Source organism: Lotus japonicus, chromosome 2 (genome assembly GCF_012489685.1).
Source record: "Lotus japonicus ecotype B-129 chromosome 2, LjGifu_v1.2".
Classification (NCBI taxonomy): domain Eukaryota; kingdom Viridiplantae; phylum Streptophyta; class Magnoliopsida; order Fabales; family Fabaceae; genus Lotus; species Lotus japonicus.
In genome coordinates, this window is record NC_080042.1 from 86,043,880 (window position 1) to 86,071,722 (window position 27,843).

At 34.7% G+C, this 27,843-nt stretch overlaps 3 protein-coding genes and 1 pseudogene across 3 annotated transcripts; 3 read left to right on the top strand and 1 right to left on the bottom strand.

The window, feature by feature from the left end:
- Nucleotides 1-3,334: 3,334 nt before the first annotated feature.
- Nucleotides 3,335-4,054, top strand: LOC130737169 (60S ribosomal protein L7-2-like; annotated as a pseudogene).
- Nucleotides 4,055-5,467: 1,413 nt separating this feature from the next.
- On the top strand, nt 5,468-6,805 carry LOC130737170 (uncharacterized). Its single transcript, XM_057588933.1, has 4 exons — nt 5,468-6,247; nt 6,345-6,391; nt 6,473-6,701; nt 6,794-6,805. The coding sequence occupies exons 1-4, from the start codon at nt 5,468-5,470 to the stop codon at nt 6,803-6,805; spliced, it is 1,068 nt and encodes a 355-aa protein (XP_057444916.1).
- Nucleotides 6,806-18,584: 11,779 nt separating this feature from the next.
- On the top strand, nt 18,585-22,380 carry LOC130740442 (exonuclease V, chloroplastic-like). The gene is made up of 7 exons (XM_057593045.1): nt 18,585-19,073; nt 20,101-20,205; nt 20,404-20,525; nt 20,811-20,960; nt 21,057-21,210; nt 21,581-21,657; nt 21,874-22,380. The coding sequence occupies exons 1-7, from the start codon at nt 18,690-18,692 to the stop codon at nt 22,118-22,120; spliced, it is 1,239 nt and encodes a 412-aa protein (XP_057449028.1). The 5' UTR covers nt 18,585-18,689; the 3' UTR covers nt 22,121-22,380.
- A 1,043-nt stretch (nt 22,381-23,423) lies between these two features.
- LOC130740443 (54S ribosomal protein L24, mitochondrial-like) lies at nt 23,424-27,437 on the bottom strand. The gene is made up of 3 exons (XM_057593046.1): nt 27,323-27,437; nt 27,015-27,229; nt 23,424-24,160 (listed from the first exon to the last, which is right to left on the bottom strand). The coding sequence occupies exons 2-3, from the start codon at nt 27,209-27,211 to the stop codon at nt 23,650-23,652; spliced, it is 708 nt and encodes a 235-aa protein (XP_057449029.1). The 5' UTR covers nt 27,212-27,229; nt 27,323-27,437; the 3' UTR covers nt 23,424-23,649.
- Nucleotides 27,438-27,843: the final 406 nt, after the last annotated feature.

The following is a 27,843-nucleotide window of genomic DNA, read 5'->3' on the forward strand; positions in this document are numbered from 1 at the left end:
TTGTAGTGACTCTAAAATTTAACTGTGTTTGGTTTGATTTAAAACCTCTTACACGCTCATACGCTTGAAGAAAAAGTGGGGGAAAAATAGAAAAAGAGAAGTTGAGTAGAGGAAAACTAGTGAGAAAAATAGTAGATTTAGTAAGTTGTTTAGTATGAAAGAAATAAAGGAGAAATAGAGAGAACTTAACGAGACACATTTCTCTTCTTGAATAGAGAAAGAAAGGACGAAGAAATAATTGATTTTTAAGTCGAATAACATTTTTCTCTGACCATTAAATTGTTATTTGAATAAAGGAAATAAGACAAGAGGCATAAACGGCAATTCTTAAAATTGATGAAAAATATACCCCAACTTATTTGATCCATTTAGGAACTTATAAAAGATGTGGGTCGCATGTAAAGCTTACGTCTCTCCCAGCACCGACAACCGAACATGGGTATGGCTCTCTCCTCGTAAAATCTCTCACCTCTCATTATTTCTTCTCATATTTTACACAAAAAAATGAAGAGTTAAAAATGTATTGAGATGTGAAATCTCACATTCTGACGATGAAAAAATCAAAGGAAAAATAAAATTGTTTTACATTTTATTCCGATGAAACATCAATTGAGTTAGAGCTATCTCTCCCATACTTATACCTACTTGGTTTTCTAAATATTGATAAAAATTTATTCGGCAAATTTTATCTTTTTAAAATAAACATATATCTTTTTTATTTTTTTAAATAAAGTAATAGAAATATTTTAAGAGATGATCCTCTCATGTTCAACTTTGGGGGAATTCTCTCTTGTAAATATCCATGGAATCATAAATATCTATCTATAAACTCTATAAAAGCAGAGTTTCTGCAGTCTTAAGGACAAAATTGATATTTTATATATTATTAAACATGGTTGAAATTTTTTGTATGGATATTTCTGTAATTTACTGAATAGAGGATCAATCTTGACCGTCGTTTAGTCTTTAGTTTGATATTGGCCGTTGATTCTTTGATAGAAAGCCAAGTCCTTTTTTTATTGGATAGGCGATAGAAAGCCAAGTGAAATCATAATTCGTGTGTCTGTCTTCAAGTCTTAGACCATTCAGTTGCCAATCGACCATCAGAATTCAGAACGGTTGTCTTTTGGGTTTCTTCGATCATTCACCTGCCAATCGACTCATGTGTTCGTCTTTAAACTCTCCTCCTCTCCATCATTCGTTCAGTTTGTTGTGTTGCAGGTTCCGTTGCACATGGGTTCACCACTCCTCCTTTCACCTCCTTCCGCCGGTGGTGTGTACAGGTTGGGTTGTTTGTGCCCCTATCTTTGTCGTAGACATATTTATGTTTGATTGCTGCAATTTTTAGGTTTTCGTTCGTAACACTGCAATTATCTCGGCTTCCGCCTTTATCCCGGTTTCAGCCGCCGGTGAGTACAAGTTCATTTTGTTACCATGCTATTTCTTAGTCAATGGATTACAAGATGTAAGCTTCAGATTGTATTGGCTTGAAAAATATATTATGCGTGTTAAAACTTTGGAGTTGTTGCAAGATTTTAGAGCTTTTAGATCATGTAAGTTACTGTCATGTATTTTCCCTCCCTCGCTCATGAAAAAGGATAATACAGGTATCTATCTAATTAACAATCCATTGATAAACTTTGGTCCTGATTTTGAATCAATCTATTTGGTTTATTACTATTTAGTTTTTCCTTGAATTTTTTTTGATCTCTTAATTATGATCCCTTTGCTGATACAAGCTTATTCTTTAAGAGGAGGAAAATCAAAAGTAGTTTTCTTGGTCTGTGCGAGCTTACTCTAATTAGAATTTAGACACTTTGCCATTGTAAGAGGTACAACACCAAAACCTTCTCAACACTATTCTGCTAGCATATTTTTTGCAGTGGTTCAATCAATGTTTCTTTTATTCATGCTTCAGCTTTTTGCCTTCTTCTACTGGCTTGGCATATTTCTACCTGATAGCTACCTCTATTTTGTCTTACAATTATCTTTGTGCCAGATTCTACAATTAGAAAAAATACTAAAAGACCAATTTGAGGTCAGAAGTATGTTGGGTCTTGGATACAGACCCAAGGTAGGTACTTAAACATAGTTTTTATCTTTTCTCCAGTTGTGTGCATGTTCTTATGAAATTTGTTTACTTCAAAAGGAAAATTTTTTACATATTGAGTGCTATATGTCTCCTGCAATAGAAATAAATAATCAGATGAGGTGGATGATACACTAGAAGTTCAATATCATAAAGGAGAGAAGTATACCTATTTGAGAAAGGTAGGTTACAACTAAAGACTGTTATGACTCTAAAATTTATTAAATTCCCCCAAAGTTATTTTGGTACTTTACTTTCTGTTAAAATTTGAATACCATTTTGAGTTGTTATCTTTCAGTTATCCTTTTACTAAGTATATAATGTGTTAAAAAAAGTGTATATTTCTTTTCTAGAACAATGCATTAATTAATTTAAAATTGGTGCCTTTAAAATTGCAGTGGCATCCTTGCAGCAGCTGACGGCTTCCAAGACCATGTATTGGTTAGGGTAAGTTGTAGTCTCTCTTGGAATATTTGCATTTAGTTTTTCTTGATTGTCAGCAACTCCTTCAGTGTGGGACTTACAAGTCACAAGTCCCCTTCTTTTGTCTTCTATGATTTTGCCCTGAATGTTGGTAGTTATTGATACTTAATTTGATGAAAGGATGCATTAGGAAAAAGTTAAGAGTATACCAATTATTTCAGTTTTTTTTATTCAACTTTCTTCTCTCTAGACTTGATCAGGCCTTCAAAGTTAGGAAATGGTCCAAATAACCAATTTGGCCACTCATGAGCAAAGATATGTGTGAGATCAATTTTATCAAATGAACATATCAAATGATGGTATGAAAGGTGAAATCACAGAAACAGTGCAATCTATCTACGACTAACTGGCGAACCCCAAAGGGAAAGATTAGGCTCTGGGCGAGATAAAAAATCCAGAAGGTAACTTGAAAGAAAAAAGGGAAAGCGTGGTGAGCATGTGGTCAAGAAAAATAATCTTTATCATATTCCCAATCTTACCTAATAAGAAATTCAAAATATTGCATACTACTTGGACATTCTTTTTATTGTAAGTTTGAGACTCATAATTACATATATCTTTAAGAATTAAGAAAATCATCTTTTTCCTCTTCTTTCGTTAAAAATTGTATTGATATTTAATCATTGCGGCTTCTGTTTTGATTACCTAATTTAACCACTTAAATGAGAGTTACGATTAGAAATAAAGTCACTTCTTATTAGAAAATGAAGGTTTCACAGTTATAAAAATGAATTGTCATGAGTTATTATGCATTAAGGAACCATGTTTGATGAAAGCAAATTAACTAGGAATAGAGCCTTATGTAATTCAAGAGTAAGTTCTGAAGACCTTAAGAGAAGTTTAAGGTGACTTAATAGCGGCGTCAAGTGTATAAATTATTTTAGCTTTCAGTCAGTCAAGGGCCACTTATTCTAAGTAAGCTCTTCTTTACTATAATTGATCAAATTCTCTTTGCATGTAGGACATTGCTTTGAAGAAGCGAAAGAGGGAAGAGGGACGTGCCTTGGTGAAAAAGCAGATGCTTGAAGCTGCTAAGAAGAAAAGAGCGAGAGTCGTAAGATGATCTACAATAGGACTAAGTAGTATGTGAAGGAGTGCAATGAGCAGGAAAGGGAATTGATTCGATTGAAATGCGGGGAAAAGATGAAAGGTTGATTTGATGTTGATCCTAATGCTAAGCTCTCTCTTATTTATTATTCGCATCATTAGTATTAATGTCGTGCATCCTAAGACAAAGAGGATTTGCCAGCTTTTGAGATTGAGAGAGACTTTTAATGGTGTTTTTCTTTAAGTTAACAAATCAACAATGAAAATGCTGCATAATGCATAGTTGAGTCCAAATCTGAAGAGTTCAGGCATGGAAAGTTGAACCAACAGAGAGGATATGGAAAGTTGAACAAGCAAAGAATTTCTCTGACTAATAACTCTATTATTGAGGGAGCCCTAGGTAAGTATGGCATTATTGAGGGAGCCCTAAGTTGAAAAAAACTACGTTGAATGTGTTATATAATGAAATAAAAAATAGCAATAAAAATTTCAATAACTAAAATAACGATTAAAGGTTTGTGCACTGTCACTGTAAATATGGGTTGGTTTCTGCCAAATTGTGAATAAAAGAAAAAAGTTGTTAAAATTTAAAACTTCAAATTATTTTTCTCTAATTATTTTCTTTTATTTCAAGAAAATCATGCGGGACAGAATAAAAACTTACATATTCAAGTTTTCCTATATTTAAAATTAATTTTGTTATTTTAATCCATAAATTATTTTTTAATAAACATAATAAAAATAACAATTTTTTAACAAATCACGTGATAAACAAAAATGAACATCTCCCGTGCATCACACGGGTGACGGGTCATAATACTAGACAATAACTATAAGATCTCATTATTTGATTCTTAGATCAATTTATCTTTCCGATATACCAAAAAAATCAATAAAATATATATCTTTGAAAAAGCACAAATTTTTATAAAAAAACACAACGCTAAAAATTGAATATCCCCCGTGCATCGCACGGGTCAAAAGTACTAGTTTGATATAAAAAAAATACAAATTTTCAGGTTCAGCAAGCACAACATCATATAAAATCTCAATGAGAATATCCTCATTTGATCTACTTTCTCTTAATTGAACTAAAACAAATTAATTATTACCTTCAAATTTCACGTTTTGGAAAACATGATTGCCTTTCCAAAACATGTGTGTGGAATGAAAATGGAAACTTAAACATGTTTAAAGAGGATACATTGCATATATTAGCTAACTAGTACTTTTGATCCGGGGAATATTCATATTTGTTATCATGTAAAATTTGTGTTATTTTTTTGAAACGATAATTTATGAATTAAAAGAAAAAATTAATTTTAGATAAAGAAAAACAAAAATATAAAAGTTGGGAAAATTACACTCAATGACACACACACCCCCTCTGTTTACCCTAAACGCTGTTCACTTCCGTTAAATCAGAAAAATAAGAAACTGAATATTTCTTCTGGTCTCGTTCACAACGATGGAATCCAGGATGTGTGCATCTCGTGGTACATTTTGTTGGAAAAAAGGGAGGAACAAAGCCGTTATTGAATGTTGATTCTGATCGATACTCTTATCTTGATTTAGTTGATGATGTTGGCTGATGGATGCAAAGATGGAGATTCAACTTTCACCCTTTCTTTTTCTCATCAAAATCCTCCATTAACACTGATTCTGACATTATTTCTTGACATGCTCAAGCTAAATGATAAATGTGCTTACATTACATTAATGTATATGCTACATCATTGAATTATGAGGATAATGAGTTTGGATCTTGTAACTCTGATATTATAAGAACTAGAAATCATGAGGCGTCTCAAGTAGTAATTAGTGAGTCTGATTGATGAAGAATGGAAAATGGGTGATGAACCTGAGCAAGATTTTTCTATACAAGAGGGGTTTGAGATTAAAAGGATAAAAAATGACAAGACTAGGGTAACTGCTAAATGTGCAGCAGATGGTTGCTCATGGCGCATCCATGCCTCTCCTACGCCCGATGGGAAGATATATAAGATTAAGACATATAATCCTTTGCATTCCTGCATAAGGACATCCAAGAACTCCAATGCCACATCCACTTGGATCGCAGACAAGTTAGAAAGCAAGTTAAAGGCTGACCCAAATATGAGTTATGCCAGTATGAAACAAGAATTGTTGGATAATTATGGCATAGAACCGAGCAATGTAGCTCAGCTTTATCGTGCAAGAAAAAGGGTGAGACAAGACTCCAAAGGGGTTCATGCACTTTCATATAATGACTTACCGGCTTGGGCTAACCTTGCTAAGGATACAAACCCTGGTTCCATAATTAAGCTAGAGTTGGAACCTAGGATCAATAAAAACCCTGAGTTTAAAAGGTTTTTTGTGTGCTTAGATGCGATGAAAAAGGGATTTGTGAGAGGTTGTAGGCCTTGGTTTGGCATTGATGGCTGCCACCTCAAAGGACCATATGGAGGAGTATTACTTTCAGCTATGGCAGTTGATGGAAACAAAGGCATGTTCCCCATTGCCTTTGCTATTGTTGAAATTGAATGTAAAGAGTCATGGATGTTTTTCTTATCATTGTTGAATGATGCATTGAGTTCTGTTCCTGAATGGAAAGATAGACAAGTGACAATCATGCCAGATATGCAAAAGGTTAGTATTGATTTCACATACTTTATTTCTTGATTGCGATTTCATTTATTGCTTACATAGCATACTTTATTGACTATTTGGTTTGTTTGTGTTATAGGGGTTGCGAAATTCAGTTGCAGAAAAATTTCCTAATGCCAAGCATAGGTAACTTTAAGACAAACACTTGCATGACAATAACTTACATGGTTGTTTAAATTTATTTAATTGTGTTTTTGTCATTTTTAGGTACTGTTGTAATCATTTGTTGAACAATTTTAAGCTGAAGTTTAAAACACTGCTTCTTAGCACACAATTCTGGGTTGTGGCAATGGCTTATAATGAGTTTATATATGGGAAAGCTATGGACAAACTCAGAAAACTCAATATTGAGGCTGCAAATTGGTTGTTAGATCCTAAAAGGCCTAAAAGCATGCGGGCAAGGCATACTATTGACCCTGATTGCAAATCTGATCATGTAACTAACAATATTTGTGAGGCCTTTAATAGCTGGTTGGGAGATGATAGAAAGAAGACAATTTTGTCTATGATTGAGTCTATTACTTGCAGATTGATGAGTAGATTTCAAAGGAGATATGAAAAAGGGTGTGGGTTTGAAAATATTGTGACACCTAGGATTAGAAAGGGGATTTGACATTAAGATGCAAGATGGCAGATTTTGTATTGTCACATATGCAGGCAATGACGAGTTTCAAGTAAAAGATGGGTTCACCACTTTTGTAGTAAAACTGAGGACTAGAGAATGTGGTTGTAATTATTGGAGGCTATCTGGTTTACCATGCAAGCATGCATGTGCTTGTATTGCCTACAAGAGAGAAAATGTGGAGATGTTTTGTGATGAGGCTTACACTACTAGAATTTATTGCTTATCTTACACTGAGACTATACATCCCATGCCTAAACCGGATACCAACAATAGAGGTTGTTATGGGAAGATTGATCCTCCTGCATTGAAGAGGCTACCTGGAAGGCCAAAAATTCATAGAAAAAGAGGTGCGGCCGAAGGTCCAGCTGGGTCTAATGCAAGAAGATCAAACACAATTAGGTGTGGAAATTGCAAGGAATTTGGACATAATATTGTAACATAAGTTTGTTCTATTATATACATTGAGCAATGGTAACTTTTCTTTTTCTTTTTCTTTGTATGTGTATAGAACCAACAAAGGATGAATGAGACACATGGAACTTCAAGTCAAGCAATGTCTTGTTCAAATCATGGTACTTCAGTTCAAACTCTTTTGAGCAGTCAAGATCCATCCAGTTCAAGCCAAGTGCTCATGAGCAGTCAAGTTTTTAGTGATAATATCAATTGACACATTTTAGGCTTGTAATGTCCTTTTTGTTTGGGTACATTTCATGTACATTTGATACAAGCTTAAGTCGGTTTTGATAATTGTAATTGACACTTTATGGGCAAAGCTCTTGGAATGACTTCGGTTAAAATTTATGCAAATTTCCAATTTGATGCAAGTTTAAATTGGTTTTTACTTTTTGCAGATTTCAGTTTTTATGTCTTCTTTGGAAAATAGCTTTTAATTCAAGTGAGACATCTGTTATTCATAATCTAATTTACTGATCAACTTATTTAGCTTTTTTTTATTGATAACATGTGTAGTGATCAGCTCATAGCACATGCTGATATGGATTTTCATTGAATTTGGCAAGTAACAATAGGGATCATATCCTTATTGTGCTTAATTTCTCGGGTCAGACAAATAAACAAACACCTTGTGCTTAATTTATGAAATATGCACAAACAACCACATGGAATGGTTATCAAGCACAAAGATTTCATCCCGACTCAATACAAGCCTCGTGGGTAATCAAGAAAAGCAAAATGATGCAAAAACTGAAATTTCTCGGAATTTTTTATGTTTGGGTGTGAACTGGAATTGTATACCTTGGCTGAGGCACATGGAAGCACCGCACCAGATACACGCTCTGCCTTTCTGCATCGTTTACGTGGCTCTTTGAATGGAAAAGGGAATAATGGAAGGAATCACTATGATTGTGTAATGGTGAACAAATGAAAAGAAGATCAAATACTCTCGTGAAGCACCGTTGCTGTTTTTTTTTCTTGCCTAAAGTAACGCTGTTAAGTCACTGTTAGATGGAGGGGGTGTTTGTGTAGTGTGATTAATCTAATAAGGGTGGTTAGTGTATGTGTAAATAATAGAAGGGTGGTGAGTGTTGTATTGACAAATCTCAGGGGAGGTGAGTGTAATTTTCCCTTTTTCGTTTCCCGTGATGAATATGTATACATGAATTATTGAAATAAATTAAGAAGTATTAAATTAACTCAATGAGTGCCGATCCCAGTTATAATAAGTGATTGTTTAAAACTCTATAATAAGTGATTGTTTAAAACTCTAGTTCAAGAGAACGAACCTCAGGAGTGACACTTTTGGGGAGACATTTTCCTTTCACCACATCCTAGTCGAAATTGCGATATCAATTTAATACACCAAATAAAAGTATTAAATTAAAATAGAACTTTTCTCTGAATTATTCTGATAATAAGGCTCAATTACATAACATGTTTTTTAATTTTCTCCATGTAGCATATTTTCCTTCCTATGGTATATTATACACTCATATATTTAATCATTAAATATGTATTATTTTAAGATATATTTTACCCATAAAATTATTTAAATAAGAGTAAAAAGATAAAGAATCCTGGAAGATTATTTGTATTGTTAAAACATAATTAATGATTAAAGAATCCTGGAAGATTATTTGTATTGTTAAAACATAATTATTTTGAAATTATTTGAAAAAAATTAAGAATACAGACCAATAAAAAAAACTAAAATTTTATTAGGGTATACTTTTCTTGTTTCCAACGAAGGAAAAAAAGAGTATATTTTTTCATCAACCATCAAAATAATTTAACCCCTCTATACTTATAATTAACCACAAATTAACTTACCATCTATCCAACTAATTAACCACTTACAAAAAATGATATATAATTTCGTTAAGCTCTCAAGGTATAATAAAATCTCCCTTTCAATTTATAAAAAAAAAACTACTCTTAAATGATAAATTGTATCTTTGTCAATTCACCATGAATAACCCAATTAATATTGAATATAAGGGCATACATAATACATTGCAATGGTGGCTAGACAAACTAAGAAAGCTCAAACTTTCGGATGCAATAGCATGATGTTCATAGCATACCCTTAAATTGGGTATAGCGAGCAACACTTGGAAACATATCAAGATAGTTGAAGAAACAAATAAAGTCATTTACGACACTATTGTTGCCCTACTTATCATAATATTCATTTTCTTCTTCCTCTTCCTTCTCTTCCCCCCTTTTCATCGTCTTCAATAGGAGTTTTACCCCCTGACTTAGGCTTTTCCCTTACCCACTCCTGTCATCATAAACTGAAGCAAAACTTTATTGGTAGCATACAGTGCAAAAACACAAAAAATGCCATGAGTTGTTTCAAGTTTCTTTTCAGTTCATGTCTCATGCAATGAATAACAACAACAGAGGACACTCCCGCTGAACCATAAACAACAACAACAACAAAACATGCCCTGAAGATTTCACATTTACACCAAAATAGAATATAAAACCATGCACTTCTTCCCTTATTTTAACTAAAAACCAACACATAATGGCAGAGAGAGATTAATTGCCCGGTGAAGAGGAAGCGGAAGGCGAGCAGCAGTTATGCAAAGGAGGCAGACACGATGTAAATTCGATGAACCGGTCCAATTTGACCCGTAAGATGATTTAGTAAGAGAATTAAATAACATGGTAACGTACTGTTAAGTACATAGGTAACACACCTTAACCTGAAAAAAAAATACAAAAGTCGAGTGAAAATGTTACTTACCGGTTCATGGCGACTGAAAAGGAGAATGGGGAGCGACCACAAATGATGGAGAGCGGCGTTGAGCAGCGGCGACGACAACGACTATGGTGGTGAGTCGTTTGGAGAAGTGGTTGGCTGAAGAACAAGAAGAATAACCAAGATAGGGAAAGGAAGAAAAAGATCTAGTTTGTGTTAGTGAGAGTTTGGGAGGGATAGTGGGTGGCTTAGAGGAGAGAATTTGAAATGAAAGTGAGGTGATAGATGGTTTGGAGAAATTAATTTTTAAGGGTATTTAAGCCTTTTTCACATTTTTAGTGGTGAGATAACTAGATGTTGAGGTGGTGGTAATAGTATTTACTTATGCTGTTTCTCTGCACTACGACTACTAGTACCAGGTTTTTTTTGTCAAAGAAGGAACGGTGCGTTTAAGGACTCACAGTTACTCATTGGGCCGTTTTGCATAGGCCTGGGCACCGTTTATCTTGTAAACTTTTTTAATTGACCAGATTTTTTTTTTCTTTTTGTCAATCATTTAAAAATTCTTTTCAACCAAAAAATAAATAAATCATTTAAAATTATTTTAGTAATCAAAGTACACCCTTTCAGAGAAATAAAAGTACACCCTAGAAATCAAGTGAGTTTGTGAAATTGTTGAACATTTCGTCTCTTAAACAAATGGTTGCAGTTTCGAATCACAATTCTTGTGAATAGAAAAAAACTTAGAAATAAAAATAGGACTGAGGTTGTAAATAATAAAAATGGATGTATGAAAGTATTCTTCAAAGCATTTCTTCTATAGCCCAAATGCTTCATTCTTAATATGAAGGTTCATTAACTTTGATTTTAACTTTAACCGGTAGAAAATTCGTGGTTTTACATGTGACAATTGATTTTAGATCTATAATCTATAAAAAAAAACACTCGAAATGGTTAGAACATAATATAAAATCATTAAAATGACCCTTACCCAACAGCTCAAGCTTTTGGGATAAGTGGTTATTTGACATGGTATCAGAGTCTTTATGACAAGAGGTTTAGAGTTCGATCTTTGCTCCCCTTACTTTCTAATTAAAAAGTGAAATTTAATTAAGCACATGGTAAGTGGACTTATTCATTTATCCACGTTTGAAGTCCAGAAAGCTCTTGTGTGACGAGGGTGTTAGAATATGGTATAAAACCATTAAAGTGACCCTTACCCAACAGCTTAAGTTTTTGGGATAAGTAGTTATTTGGCAAAAATATCAACATAGAACATAATTAAAATAAGGAAAAAAGTAAAAGATGTTCGCCCATTTTTTTTTATAGCTTAAAATCTACTTTTAATTTAAAATAGCTTTCTTACTATTTAAATTTAAGATAGTGGGTGATTGCATTGACACGATGGTGGAGGGCTCAGGTAGAAGTGATGTTGGAAGTCGATTGTATAGAGTGGCAAAGACAGAGGCAAAGGTGGTTGCTACCTGGCGAAGAGGTGGTGATGGTGGAGGTGGTGGCGATGGCATTGGTGGAAGTTAGCGACGGTGGTAGTAGTGGAGGAGGTGGTGGAGGCAACAATGGAGATTATGACGGTGGCAGAGGGTGGTGACAATGGTTGTGAAGGTGGTGCTATAAAGACAATGTAAATAAGAGCACATTACAATTGTCTTACGATAAATCTTGACACACTCTTTACAACATACTTTTTAAAAACTCCCTTCTAATTTTTTACTTAAAAAACTTTTTATTATATTTTTGTAAAAAAAATAAGTAACCTATTTTTAAGAGTCTATTACATACACCTAAAAAAAGAGTCTATTAAAATTAAGGACCAAAAAAATAGTCTATTTACATTTAGCTTAAAAGTAACTTCATAAAAAAAGTTTTTAAGATTGGAAATCTCACTCTTCTGCACATAAACCCCTCTCCCTTTTAGAAACCCTAGCTCTCCCTTGTTAGAAACCCAACCCTCTCAGAAGATGGCAATGGTGGGACGTGTTGGTAGGCTTTGGAAGATGAAGAAACACTGCATCTCTTTGTTCCGTGTGGACCCCTTCATTCCCCCTATCAATTCACAAGGTATGTCTAAATCGCTTTGATTGTGAGAAATGGAATGAATCGTTTGCTATGTAATGATCTATGTGGGTACTGTTTCATTTCATTTTGACATGTACGTGCTATGATTTTCAATGAAATGATTTGATAATAAATGACCGTGAGAAATGGAATGAATCGTTTGCAATGTAAAGATCGATGTGGGTACTGTTTCATTTCATTTTGACATGTACGTGATATGATTTGATAATAAATGATTTGAAAAGACTGTTTCATTTCATTTTGACATGTACGTGATATGATTTGATAATACTGTTTCATTTCATTTTGACATGTACATGATATGATTCGATAATAAATGATTTGATAATATTGTTTCATTGATTGCATTGCAGTGAAACAAATCAAATCACTGGACTTGCAGAATGGGGATCTGGATCCGTCATGGCAGCATCAATTTCAGATTGGTCCTCAACTAAACTTGCTGGCGAGGTACCTAATGTGCCAGTAGAAAATACATTGTTAGTTGTATAATAGTTGTATTCACTGATCTGATTTTGTGCACATAACAGTACATAGATATGTATTAAGCAGGTAAATCAAGAGTATAATGGTACCCTTTACCTAATGTGCCAGTAGCAAATACATTGTTAGCTGTATAATAGTTGTATTCACTGATCTGATTTTGTGCACATAGCAGTACATAGATTGTTAGCCAATTTATACACAGAAAATGTCTATTTACTGATATGTATTAAGCAGGTAAATCAAGTGTATAATGGTACCCTTCTTTACCTAATGTGCCAGTAGAAAATACACTGTTAGCTGTATAATAGTTGTATTCACTGATCTGATTTTGTGCACATAACAGTACGTAGATTGTCAGCCAATTTAAACACAGAAAATGTCTATTTACTGATATGTATTAAGCAGGTAAATCAAGAGTATAATGGTACCCTTCTTTACCTAATGTGCCAGTAGAAAATACACTGTTAGCTGTATAATAGTTGTATTCACTGATCTGATTTTGTGCACATAACAGTACATAGATTGTTAGCCAATTTATACACAGGTACTGTCTATTTACTGATATGTATTAAGCAGGTAAATCAAGAGTATAATGGCACCCTTCTTTACCTAATGTGCCAGTAGAAAATACACTGTTAGCTGTATAATAGTTGTATTCACTGATCTGATTTTGTGCACATAACAGTACGTAGATTGTCAGCCAATTTAAACACAGAAAATGTCTATTTACTGATATGTATTAAGCAGGTAAATCAAGAGTATAATGGTACCCTTCCTTACCTAATGTGCCAGTAGAAAATACATTGTTAGCTGTATAATAGTTGTATTCACTGATCTGATTTTGTGCACATAACAGTACATAGATTGTTAGCCAATTTATACACAGGTACTGTCTATTTACTGATATGTATTAAGCAGGTAAATCAAGAGTATAATGGTACCCTCATTATCTGTATAGGTTGTTAGCTGTGAAATAGTTTTATTTACTGATCTGATTTTCTGCATATATTACAATATAGAGATTATTAGCCGATTTAAACAGTTAATGCTCACTAGGAAATTCTATTAACTTATCTGAATTAAGCAGGTACATCAAGAGTATAAAGGTACAGTTCTTTACCTCCATACGGATGCCAGCTATTTCCCCCCCAAAAAAAGTAATGAAAAAAGTCAAACCTGTGTGGCGGGATCATCAGAGATCCAAATGAATACTTTGTGCAGTCATTCTACCTTAAGCTGGGGGAAATGCCAAGGGGCAAATGAGATATAATGGAAGCTGAAGGCATCGCTGTAAATACTTGCCTTCAAAGATGTGTGGAACTGTGTAAGAAAAAACTGAAAGAAGTTGACATCATTCTCTTTTGTGATAACCAGAATCTGGTTTCACTGATTACAGGAAAAAATCCCAAAAAGGTCAAAAACTCTGTGGTTTTTCCTCTACTTATGGAGACCCAAGAAAAAAAAGTTGAAATTTAAATCCTTCAAGATTGAGGAAATTAGAGGAGAGGACAATGACATTGCTGATACCATGGCAAAAAAGGCCCGAAACCAAAATGCAGGCATAGGACGATGTCTGATTTCAGACCTCCCACCAAATAAGGAGATTAGGAAGAAGGTTGTTGTGGAACAAAAGAAGCCACCATTCAACCAACAACCCTGAGAGTGTGGTTTTTTAATGAACTGAGGCTGTAGGATACTATATTCTATTCTGTTTTATCTGCGTACTGTAAATACCTGTCCATGATTTCCTTTGGTTCCTTATAGACTTTAACAAATTTTCTAATCCTTACTTTTTCTTTTTGGGCCCATTTGGCTAGGGCATGAGCACACTTATTATTTTATCCACTAACTCGCCTAATCTCGAAGGATTTGAATTGGCTTGTTGTATCCAAAATCTTCAAAATATCAACATAAATTGGTGATTTTCTGACCACCTTGGGGTTTTTTCCTTTAACCAAAGACACAACATTTTGGTTGTCGCAATATGCAATGACATCAACCTCCTTTAATATCCTTTTAAACATGGATATATGCATTCTTTCACACTTTCATCAACTCCTTTGGCCTCATATAGCATTATATCGCCTCTACCTCTTTTCATTTTAGTCAGTTTCATGTAGTAGCCCCACAAAAAATTACCTCTAGCATCTAGTATGATGCCAGCAATGGTGGTTTGTTTCGACCAAGGAAAGCAGCTGGCATCTGAGTGCAAAAACAGTAGATTGTTCCCCTCAATTACCTGCAAAACAATAACATGAGGTCACAACTCAGAATATAGTATCTAGTCTTCGTCTATTATTAAAAAGTCACACTCAGGGCTCTACTTTGAATAGCCCTTTTTCTTTTTCCATAGCAAGTATGTCCATGATTTCCTTTGGTTCCTTGTATACTTTAACAAATTTTCTAATACTTACTTTTTCTTTTTGGGCCCATTTGGCTAGGGCATGAGCACTCTTATTATTTTATCCACTAACTCGCCTAATCTCGAAGGATTTGAATTGGCTTGTTGTATCCAAGATCTTCAAAATATCAACATAAATTGCTGATTTTCTGACCACCTTGGGGTTTTTTCCTTTAACCAAAGACACAACATTTTGGTTGTCGCAATATGCAATGACATCAACCTCCTTTAATATCCTTTTAAACATGGATATATGCATTCTTTCACACATTCATCAACTCCTTTGGCCTCATATAGCATTATATCGCCTCTACCTCTTTTCATTTTAGTTAGTTTCATGTAGTAGCCCCACAAAAAATTATCTCTAGCATCCCGTATGATGCCAGCATTGGTGGTTTGTTTCGACCAAGGAAAGTAGTTGGCCTCTGAGTGCAAAAACAGTAGGTTGTTCCCCTCAATTACTTGCAAAACAATAACATAAGGTCACAACTCATAATATAGTATCTAGTCTTCGTCTATTCTTAAAAAGTCATACTCAAAGCTCTACTTTGAATAGCCCTTTTTCTTTTTCCATAGCAAGTATGCCATTGATTTCCTTTGGTGGCTTGTAGACTTTAACAAATTTTCTAATCCTTACTTTTTCTTTTTGGACCCATCTGGCTAGGGCATAAGCACTCTTATTATTTTCTCCACTAATTCGCATAATCTCGAAGGATTTGAATTAGCTTGTTGTTCCCAAGATCTTCAAAACATCACCATAAATTGCTGATTTTCTGACCACCTTGGGGTTTTTTCCTGTAATCAAAGAGACATCATTTTGAATGTCGCAATATGCAATGACATCAACCTCCTTTAATATCCTTTTAAACATGTCTTTGTATTCTTTCACACATTCATCAACTCCTTTGACCTCATATAGCATTATATCGCCGCTACCTCTTTTCATTTTACCCAATTTCATGTTGTAGCCCCGCAAAAAATTACCTCTAGCATCCCGTATGATGCCAGCAATGGTGGTTTGTTTCGACCAAGGCCACAACTCAGAATATAGTATATAGTCTTCGTCTATTCTTAAAATGTCACACTCAGAGCTCTACTTTGAATAGCCCTTTTTCTTTTTCCATAGCAAGTATGTCCTTGATTTCCTTTGGTGGCTTGTAGACTTTAACAAATTTTCTAATCCTTGCTTTTTCTTTTTGGGCCCATTTGGCTAGGGCATGAACACTATTATTATTTTCTCCACTAATTCGCCTAATCTCGAAGGATTTGAATTGGCTTGTTGTTCCTAAGATCTTCAAAATATCACCATAAATTGCTGATTTTCTGACCACCTTGGAGTTTTTTCCTTTAATCAAAGAGACAACATTTTGGTTGTTGCAATACGCAATGACATCAACCTTCTTCAATATCATTTTAAACATTCCTTTGCATTCTTTCACACATTCATCAACTCCTTTGGCCTCAGATAACATTATATTGTCTCTACCTCATTTCATTTTACCTAGTTTCATGTAGTTGCCTGCAAAAAATTACCTCTAGCATCCTGTATGATGCTAGCAATGGTGGTTTGTTTCGACCAAGGAAAGCAGCTGACATCTGAGTGCAAAAGCAGTAGATTGTTCCCCTCAATTACATGGAAGAAATCATGAAAATGCCAATGCAAATGCAAACTGTTGAACCACGTCAGCAAAGACATTCCATCCCAAGGTATTTTCCTTTCTTACGCTCAAAATGTAAAATGGAAAGATGTGGGCTCTTATTTATTTGATGTGGGCTCAGTATTCTTGCAGTGAATCATGGAAGAATCATGAAAATGCCAATGCAAATGCAAACTGTTGAACCACGTCAGCAAAGGCATTCCATCCCAATGTATTTTCCTTTCTTACGCTCAAAATGTAAAATGGAAAGATGTGGGCACTGATTTGTTCGATGTGGGCTCAGTATTCTTGCAGTGAATCATGAAAGAATCATGAAAATGTCAATGCAAATGCAAACTGTTGAACCACGTCAGCAAAGGCATTCCATCCCAATGTATTTTCCTTTCTTACGCTCAAAATGTAAAATGGAAAGATGTGGGCACTGATTTGTTCGATGTGGGCTTAGTCTTCTTGCAGTGAATCATGGAAGAAATCATGGAAGAATCATGAAAATGCCAATGCAAATGCAAACTGTTGAACCACGTCAGCAAAGGCATTCCATCCCAAGGTATTTTCCTTTCTTACGCTCAAAATGTAAAATGGAAAGACGTGGGCACTGATATATTCGATGTGGGCTCAGTATTCTTGCAGTGAATCATGGAAGAATCATGAAAATGCCAATGCAAATGCAAACTGTTGAACCACGTCAGTCGTTAGCAAAGACATTTCATCTCAATGTATTTTCCTTTCTTACGCTCAAAATGTAAAATGGAAAGATGTGGGCTCTGATTTATTTGATGAGCCCTGGGGGAACACAAAAGTTTGGAACTTATCCAAACAAGCAATAACATAATAATCTTAATTGACAAAAAAAAAACTATAATATTTTATCACGTGGCTTGATTTTTATAGTTATTTCAGTTTCCAAGTTGTAAATTCTCTTCATTTCTTATAATTTTGTCTTGATTTTTTTTGGTGTAAAAAAATCGTAATAAGCAACATGTTATATTCCAACCTTTGAGCATGTTCAAACAATAGTTTTACCCCCCCAATAATAACAATTAGTAACTTGTACGATTTGTTGCCTCTGAACTCATATGAATGATTCCTCCATATTTTGTCAACAATATTTATAGAAGATTAAAACCATTAACAATGAGTAGATTATACACCTTGAGTGTGCTTGATGGTCATCAAGAAATTCATTCTCTACTTCCACAAGTCATCATATTGGGTTTCTCACGAATGTAAACTCATTCATAAACCTGTTGCAGTCTCTCACAACAAATATGTTATTTTGGAAATTCTAACTTGTGTCTTCACCCTTACGATTATGAGTGTACAGGACCCGACCCTATCCATTGACCCGTTCTGGCTCACGTCCCTTAGACGCGCATCTTGTCAGGTTTTTACGGGCTAGGAACGAGCTCGGGTTTAAAAACTGAACCAATCAATACAATACTCAGCACCGGACAAAAGTCAAATCAAACCCATTACAACCTCTCCCCTGAACACCTCTACTTAGAGCATCAGCACAAAGTTTCTTATGACATGTCATCTGAAGTAAAGTTTCTTAACTGTTGCAGAAAATTAAGTTTCTCCACGTGGCAAGCAACTTTGCTCCAAAGTCTAGAGAAACTTTGCTCAAAGTTTCTCTTCTAAATTTAATGATTAAAAAATAAATAAAAAAGCAAATAAATAGATAACTGGATTTACAAGAAAGTAGTGGGGTATATTGTGGGATCCATTTAAGAAACTTTTTAAAATTTCTAGATTGGAGTAAAAAGTGAGTAGAGTTTATTAAAGTGGTTTAAATGACGTGGCATTACCAAAATTTAAAATCGAAACTTGGATAATGCTCTTACGACTATCCTAAAGTTGATTTATTGAAGCTTAATTAATTCTTCAACGGAATATTAGAATCAAATCGTGGCGTTTTCAACGGCCACATTCTCCACCACGCAACAACGAAGAAGACGAGGCCAACACCACCACGATCACCATTCACCGCGAACATGGCCGAAACTTCCTCAGACCACACTCCTCATATACCCATCGAAATCATCACTGACGACGAAATGGCTCTCATTGAAGCTGCTTTCGCTTTCGCTTCCGCTTCCGCTCGTTCTGCTTTTCGTTCATCAACACCGCCACCACCACCACCACCCCTTTCTCCTCCTTCTTCTTCTTCCCCTCTCTTTCGCTCCAATGCACTCTCCATCAAATCCATCACAGTTCTATCCAAGCGAAGCTTCTCACACGCCACTGGCAGTGGAACGAGTACCCACCACCCTGACATTGAGGATTCTTCGCCCAAATTGAAAACCCTTCTTCCTGATTCCTTTCTCCACCGTTTCAGGAAGAATCGTGGCTTGTCTGTCACTGATATCACATCTACGGTGTCAAAATTGTTTCTTTACCTTTATCTTTTAATGGGTTGTGAGCATGTTTTTATTCATGGTGTTTGACATTGCCCAAGTTGAAATGGATACACTTTTTGATTGAAATTACTATGAATGTTCTTAATGATAAGTTCTTGTGTGAATTGAAATCAGCTTCTGCAGTTAGCTTCCTCATAAGCACTTTCATAAGTACTAAGCTCTTGTAAGTTGCAAATTTGTCCAAACTAGGCCTGTGTTTGAAGTAAAATAGGAGGAATAAGATGTAAAGAGTTTTGTATTACATTGTATCCAAATCCAATGCAGGTATGGAATAGTGTCAACTATGAACTCATTGTTCACTGTTTTTCTTACCATTTTGTCCATTTAAGCAAATGAGTGAAAGCCCGAATTCCATTCTGTTTCTGGAATGATATGTTTATTCTATATGAAGGGAAGGCCAAATTCCTTCTTAATTTGAACTACTTGTATGATTGTTGATTCACCAGAGATATAAAATCAATCTTATGACCTTCTGTAAGCTTTTGAATTTTGATGTAATTGGTGAATAAGGACTGCATGTTCTTAGGTTAGCGGAAGTACATGTGTCAGAGTAGATTTGATTTCTTCTTAATGGAAGAGACTAATAGGTAGCTATCCCATCCTTGATCAGTTAGTTAGTAGATTTGTAGCTTAGTTAGTTGGAGAGTTAAAGGTGAAATGTTATAGAGAGCGACTTGATCTTTGGGGTCATTGTAGGGAAATTTGGGGAGATTCCTGGATCTCTCAAATAACGAGGAGTTCAGTATACTTTTCATCGGTTAACATAATTATCCGCCCGCTCCTATCATAGACCTACAATTACCTGTCTTTTGTGTATAATGTTATATTCTTTTTTGTTAGATATGTGGAGTCTCACTTGGTGTGGTGTTAATTTTTTCATTTTGGCTGAATACTTTTAGATTTTTATTGATGCCATGCAAAACTTTGTCTGTTTTGAGTAAAAGGGTCGTGGTCAAGTACTTAACTCTATTGAATTTTGTGATAGGAATGGTGTTCAAAGCAAATGGAATTTGCTCTCACTCTTGGAGGGAGGAAGACCAATCAAGTTATGAGAGCTGGCATTGCCCGGCATGCGAAACTTGAAGAAGAGGTACTATCTTGATTCCTCACAACTCGAATTTCTTACTTCGGGTAACATACATGGTCCTCTTACGCATGGTCCTCTTACACTTATAGTAGTTGAAATCTGTTACTATTTTCATGATTTCTCTATCATCCAATGGTATACCCGTGTCTTATGAGCAGTTCTTACATGTGCACACTCAAACACTGATGTTGTTGGGTGCAGGTTATAAAACGGGTGGAAGTAAATATCAAATCAAAAGAAGATCAGTGGGCCCTGAAGTTTCTTAATTTTATTAATGGTGTGAATCAACTATTCTTTGAAGGATTAACTCGTGAACTGCCAATGTAAGTTACTGACATTTTATGAGTAAATACTCAGGTTTTCATAGGTTAATAGATTGTGATAACACTAGAAATCAGGTTGTTAACGTGAACTTGACAGTCGAAAAATTGGTTTAGGTTCCGTTATGTTCTTATTGAGTTATGCCTTCTATTATGCTTCAAGTTTTATATGTTCCAACCCATTAAGTTACAAATCTACTATCATACGGTGAACTAAGCTTTTGGAAATTGATAGAATTAACTGGAGTAGTTTTGGTCTTGATGGACTATTCTTACTTCTGATATCAGAATGGGCTTTGCAGAAGATACATGGATAGTAGGAGTGATTGATGAGATTCGGATGCCATCAACAGAAAATGATCATAATCCGATACTAATTGACACAAAGACACGTGCTCGTGATACTCTACCTTCTGAACCACAGCGAAGAAATGGAAGGTATGTTTATTCTTTGACATTTATTTCATTCTGTTTGATGTGGAATTACTTGCTAATGCACTTGATTAAATCATTGAATTGCTCTTATTTTGGCAGGCTTCAATTAATGTGTTACAAGTATTTGTGGGACAGTTTAGTCGCTGATGATTTCCCTTCTGAAAAGTTTTTTACTAATTTTGGCTTAAACCCTGAACAAACTCTGTGTGAAGATCTGAAAGTGAAAAGTTCTGACCCCAAATATTCTGCATTGGTAAGTAGCTTTTTTATAATGTTCTCTTTGTAATAGTCATCTATTTTTTTTTGGTTTATGAATTATTATAAACTAGGTGGTTAAGCGATGCTGTACTGCTCAAGTGACTGAATTAAGGGTATATTTATTCATTCATAAACCAAGTATTAAATAAGTGACTGAATTCTCCTGCTCAGGACGACTAAGCACTGCTTCTTTCAGTTGTGTTTGGGTTAAGACGGGGTTTCCTCTTAGGAAAAATGGATCTAAGTTTTCATAAAGGGTTTAATTTTATGGCACTCACAATATATTCTGCTGAAAAGGTTTCAGTTGATTAATTAGTGAAGCAGGCCTTTTAAAGATTTTTCTTTCCTATTATTGACAAATGCAGACCCTTGATGATGTGGTGAGATATTACAAAAATACATGTAGCATGCTGCTCCCTGCTCACGATCAGCTTTTATTGAGGTAAGCTCAGAATTTTCAGTGCAGAATTGTAATTTTTTCCCCTAATGTCAAAGACAAGGAATGGTGGTATGTCATGTTGATATAGACACAAGTCACAATGTGAATGAGTAGCACTTGGATTGCATTACACGGGTTCTTCTTTAGACACTTTTTTTTTACACTATATTTAAAGTTTGATTTTGTAAGGAGGAAATGGTTTTCTTTGTTTCATGTCAGATATGAATATCAGAAGGATCATTCGCTGATCGGTGAAGATAAATTTGCATATGATTCCGAGTGGCTAAAAAGTCAAATGCATCGTTGTATTGAGGTTTGGCTTGGAAAGCGAGAAACCACTTATGTTCCTGAGGAGGAGAACTGGAAATGTAGATTCTGTCAATTTGCCACTGTGTGTGATGCATCGACTGATAGTAAAGGAACTATGGCAAATACAAGCAATGATTCAAATGCCAAACAAGGCTAGTTATCTCAATGCTGGCTCTCTATTGCTATCGTTAGCTGCCTCAATAACGGTGGAAAATGAGAATGCCTGGTCCATTTACTATGCATTGTTTTATTCGTTAATCAAAATGCATTGTAGTTGTAGTTGTTGTTGTTGTAGCTGCATGTCAATTATCTTCGAAACTATTTATATTCCATTCTCATCTTGTATAAATATAATTGTTATTGGAACTTTGTACATATTTTTTTCATACATTTAAAGGCTGGTTACCAATGAAGTCATCATGAATGCACTGGCGATGTTACCATTATACAAAATGAAAAGAGAAAACTTACGATGTTCATATATTTTTTGGTACAAGAGATAAAAGAAAAGAAAAGAATCAGGCTTAGCGCTTAGCAAAGGAAACCCCAAAATAAGAGGTTCAATCTCTCTGGGGGAGATGTTATATATAAGTGGGCACTATGAAAGTGAATCAATCTTCAAAACTAGAAGAGCTTAGTGTTGAAAAAATCTAACTTACAAGAGTGCCACAAGAGACAAAAAGAATGATGGAAAAGGTACAACATGCCGTGTACTTGACTCCACCACAATGCTCTAACTTGTTTTGGTAGAACTCATTTTAATATGTGATATGAAAAGCCTTAAATTTATTTCCTCATAACAATTTCAGCGTCAAATTTGCACGGGATATCAATGATTGCTTCATTAACATGATTAGCGTACAAATCCAAGAAGAAAAAAACTGTTTATTTTACACTCATTTGGTCATTACTCATTATATTTCAAGCAATGGAAGTTATGGAACTAAGGAAAAAGTTTCCTTCAGATGTTACAGGACAGCCAATCATCACTTTCATACCTTAATGACAAGATAATTCTTTTGCGGAGGAATATTGTTAACCAATCGTTCATACACTAGATTAAGTGAGGAATATCATTAGGGCAGAAAAGGAATTTAGACTAGTTTATTTTTCATACATACAATGTCTGTGTAAAACTCCACACATACATTAAATCCTTTACTGTGAAAAACTTACCTGCGCCACAGCCAATGTGAGAAGCGAAGGGGAAAAGTTAGAGGCTGCATGGGACACAAATTGAAGGAAATGAAAGAGGTACGCAATTACTGAGTGAAAACAGGTCTCTCAAATGACCTATGAGGTATCTTCTCTTTTCCTCGTTTGAGGAATTCTAGAAGTTAACCTTTGCAGTAAGGAACTAGACTCCATTTAATCAACATAAGAGTATGCAGCACAGAGCAGAAGACCATAAAGAATCGCCTCCATAATGAAAATAATGAGAAAATGGAAAAGAGACAATATAAAAACAATACTCCCTTTAATTAACTCTTATAATTCCTTTCAGATCTAACCAAGTTGGCATCAGAAAGTTCATATGCTACAAGATAATAAGACTATTATTTCGGCTATGCTTTTGACTACACTGTTTTAAGCATAAAAGCAGCATGGCTCAAAAATCAAATAACAAAGACTTTCATACTGTATGGGCTAATAGAAATTAGACTGTCCTTATCAGCTACCATAACATTAATTAGAAACATAACTTCCAATTTTGAGCTTGTCAGGAGCTAACACATACGACACAGGAACCACCCGTTTTGTGGAATCATGTGAGGTTTCTTCCTCATTTTTAGTGCCTCCCTCTTCAATAGATTGATCACCTTTACGTTCAACACCAATTAGCTTGTGCTTGCCCATCCCAGCATACATTATTTTTCTGATTTCTTTGCGTGCTTCCCTTTCAGATAGTTTCAAATCTTTAAAGCTCTGTTCAAAGTTCGCTTCATCTTCGGGTGAAAAGAACACAACCTCCTTCTTGCCAAGCTCTTCGTACAACTTCTCAATCTTTGCCTTCCACAGGACGCCTATTTCTGTGTCCATCTTGTGATAAGGAGTTTTCAGCAAGTATTCATCAATCCCACCTGCTTTGTCTATGCAACGAAGAGCATGAGTGGTGACTTTAGCACGAATATGTCGATCTAGAATATAACTAAACAGCCGCTTGTCCTGGACATTAGGCTTCCAATTTCTCCTTGTCCTATCAAACAATATTAGAGAAAGATCAAGTTCACATCAATATTGTAGTCTTTTTCTTTCTCTCATTCTTTCTTCCAAACCTATTTAAAAGATAAAAGAACATCACAGCACAACATTTGAACAATCAAAATACAACATGGATGTTCTGAATTTAGTTGTGACCACCGAATCAGAAAAATGATTCATTCTTTTATTACCATACAAAAGCTGTGACAGGCAAGACCATGCAAGTTATCACAATTGAAACATTGTTTGACTTACAATTTTCATTGTTCTTAACATGTTGATTGATTGAAATTTAATGGTTGTTGAATCGTCAAAATTGCACTTCCGATATAGACAGGTTGCAACTATTACTTAAACTGTCAATTTCTTGCACTTTCGATATAGTCCTAATTGTTTTTTTCCCCTAGGTGTAGTCAGCTACATGGATCATACAATATCATAATGCCTTACCATGTATTAAGTTGAAAGATATATAATTTAAGATTATCTTATATCCTTAATCTTATACTGTTGGGAATCTTCAGATAAACTGAGTTATATAAGAAAACAACAATTAAGCTTTTTCCACTAGGTAGAGTCAGCTACATAAATCGTACAATACCATAATGTCTTCCATGTTTTAAAGTTCAAGGATTATATTATAATTTACCTTCAAAACTCTTCATAGTTTGACTTACAATTTTCATTGTTCTTTCTTTGCCTCTAACTATTTGACAAACATCCATCAAGCCGACCTCCTTATCAATACTTCTACAGGTCTTTTCCACACGTCCAGAACCACCTCAAACAAGATTCTACATATTTTCTATAATAGGAGCTACACCAACTTTCCCTCTAATGATTGTATTCCTCATTCAATCTTTGTCTTATGCAACCACTCATCTATTATAGCATTCTCGTTTCTGTGACAATAAGCGTACATCATTAATAGATTCTTCAAGCTTGAGTGATATCTTACTTTAATTTCAATAAAATTTGATCATGTGAATATGAATTATCATGTCACTTTGAGGGTAATTTTGGCACTCACATTCTGAAACCAATAAAAATCAACATTAACTGAATTGCTTAAATATGAATCACTACTAGAACAGTACTAGGGTCCAAACAAAAAAAATCAGTATTAACTGATTACTTAAATATGCATCACTACTATAACAGTACTAGGGTCCAACGCAAATCAAACCTTGCTGATTTATATAAATGTTAATGTTCTTTACCAATCAAATCAATTAAGAATCATGGTTCATCTCTTTGATGTTATAATAATTAGAAATGATGTCTACACAGTTCGAATAGAATATATTTAATATAACACCAATTAACAAAAGCACATGGCATATACAGAAAGACAACCAGTAAGAATTTGATTTGAATTCCAAATCTAACTTTAAATTCCTAAGCAGAAATTAGCCTGGACACTCATGATATAACATTATATGCTGATTTTGTGTATCTCCCCACAACTACTCCCGAAATTGTTAGCAGTCATCAATCATCATACTCACTTGCCAGAGCAAGTTTATAGTAAGAAAGTGTAGCATAAAGTGTACAGCATTCTTTGTCTAAAACAAAAGTTATAGTAAATATATTTATCTATTCTACATAATTCAGAATAAGAATATAGAAAAACAACCAACAAAATATACATGAAAATAAAGTAAATGCACGCATAGTCATCAAACCAGGAGATTTTTGGGCTATCTATAAGAGATGCTATAAAATCTGAAGGAAACGGAAGGGGTATTGTAACAGGGACGGAAAGAACAAATACAAGAAGAGCTTAGTCTCAGGATTTTCACTAGCTCTCTGTCATCAAGAGCAGCAATTCATTGAATGAGCTGGGAGATGAAAATCGGGAAGATCTCCCATGCACGGTAAAGATGACAGAAAAAAGACATGAGAAAACAAAGGAAGAACCAAATAACAGAGAACTAGTACCCAATACCCAACTCCAGGCAAAGCCATGAAAAATACCACTTCCTATTGCAAACAATATAGCTTGCAAATAATAACAAAGACTATACTGTTTACTGACAAACTATATCGAACCCAACAGCTCAACATTCCACACTCCTTAATCATAGCCATCTTAACAAGATGCAAATAAGCAAACTACATGATCAGTTCCACAGTCCAAAAGTAACCATAACCAGTTCCAGCAATGCATAATGATTTTTACACCGCCTACCAGCTAAGTTTGGAACACTATTATTAGCCCTCAAAGCTATTTTCCAAGTTTAGATGATTTGGCAGGAATAACAAGTGCAAAACCTTAGTAGTGAACTTTACATGCCGTTCAGTAGTGCTATAGTCAGAGAGAAAGCTTCAGTTCTCTTTGTGAAGGACTTAACTTGTTTGAAACACAAAGGGAATTGAAGGACATTGGAAAACTGCATTTGTATCAATCCTTCAAATTTTGGTTTTTCTATATAATACTTAGACTACACCCCACCCCATTAATCATGAACCCCATCTTCTTCTTCTTCCTATTAGATTAAGGCCCCGTTTGGAAGAGCTTATTTGAGCTTATCTGATACCATGAGTTCTTATGCCAGTGTTTGAGAGAGCTTATGCAAACAGCTTATGGCCTACCATAAGCTTTTTCATAAGCTAATCAGGATAGCTTATGAAAAAAAGCTTATGCTTATAGCTTATTTTCAATTTATTTCAATAATTTTTTTAAAATAGCTTATGAATAAGCGCTTATGACCATATATCATATAAGCGCTTAATTAAGCTGTTTTCCCAAACGCCCCCCTAAGTTATTCTTGTATCTAGAATCTGCAAATCCAACAAGATATAACAAGCAAAAACAAAACGAGATAAAGAAGGAAGTGGGTACGAACTTGTTACCGCCATCTTCACTGACAGTATTGCCAAACTGAATGTGTCGTCCGGCAAAGAGACCGCGTTTGGCACGACCCATGACGATCTTGGTTTTGGGAATGCATTTCTGCAACGATTCCTTGGCTTTTGGAGTCAAATTCTTCTCCCCCACTTTCTTCAGAACCTTCTTCATCATCTCTTTCCCTCTGAACGCCATTTTCAGAATCACTCAACACTGAAAAAAAAAAGAGAAAATGATTTCAATAAAAAAAAAATGAAGTTTGAAAATCTTCAATGATGGCAGTGTTGGATGAGAGAAATCACGCACCGAGCGCCACCACCGTTCACCAGGACAGAGGTCGAAGAGTAGCTCTGGACTGACGAGAAAGAAAAGGGGAAATGTAACCTCGACTAAAACGGCACCGTATTTCAACAACAAAAACTATTTTATTATTATTATTTGTTTTATTATAATATTTTTTGATTTTGAAATTATATATTTATTATTTAATTTAGAGATTTAAGCATGTTTTTTTTAACTAAGAGATTTAAGCATGTGGATCTATGTATAGGTTTGAAGCTAAAATGTATTTTTAGAAATATAGTTATAGTAACTTAGAAATATGTTTTATAGTTTATTTAAACACCTTAGTATCAAATAGATTTTTTTTTATTTACACTAGAACAATCACTTGCTAGTTAATCTATGCACTTGACATTTATTTTAGGTCAAATTTTTAACAAGGTTAGAACAAGCTTTAAAAAATTCTCGAGAGACAAATTCTAGCAAGTGACAACATTGCCTCAGCCTAATAATTATTACTATTTCAGAGACAATGTGCTCACGAA

What these genes read in the sequence shown, in the direction of transcription:
- LOC130740442 (XM_057593045.1), top strand. Translation starts at nt 18,690, where the DNA reads ATGGCCGAAACTTCCTCAGACCACACTCCTCATATACCCATCGAAATC. An exon ending in TTAACTCGTGAACTGCCAAT is followed by an intron (nt 20,526 to 20,810) that starts GTAAGTTACTGA and finishes TTCTGATATCAG; the next exon opens with AATGGGCTTTGCAGAAGATA. An exon ending in ACCCCAAATATTCTGCATTG is followed by an intron (nt 21,211 to 21,580) that starts GTAAGTAGCTTT and finishes TGACAAATGCAG; the next exon opens with ACCCTTGATGATGTGGTGAG.
- LOC130737170 (XM_057588933.1), top strand. Translation starts at nt 5,468, where the DNA reads ATGGGTGATGAACCTGAGCAAGATTTTTCTATACAAGAGGGGTTTGAG. An exon ending in TCATGCCAGATATGCAAAAG is followed by an intron (nt 6,248 to 6,344) that starts GTTAGTATTGAT and finishes TTTGTGTTATAG; the next exon opens with GGGTTGCGAAATTCAGTTGC. An exon ending in TTTCCTAATGCCAAGCATAG is followed by an intron (nt 6,392 to 6,472) that starts GTAACTTTAAGA and finishes TGTCATTTTTAG; the next exon opens with GTACTGTTGTAATCATTTGT.
- LOC130740443 (XM_057593046.1), bottom strand. Translation starts at nt 27,211, where the DNA reads ATGGCGTTCAGAGGGAAAGAGATGATGAAGAAGGTTCTGAAGAAAGTG. An exon ending in AGTGAAGATGGCGGTAACAA is followed by an intron (nt 24,161 to 27,014) that starts GTTCGTACCCAC and finishes ATTGTTTGATAG; the next exon opens with GACAAGGAGAAATTGGAAGC.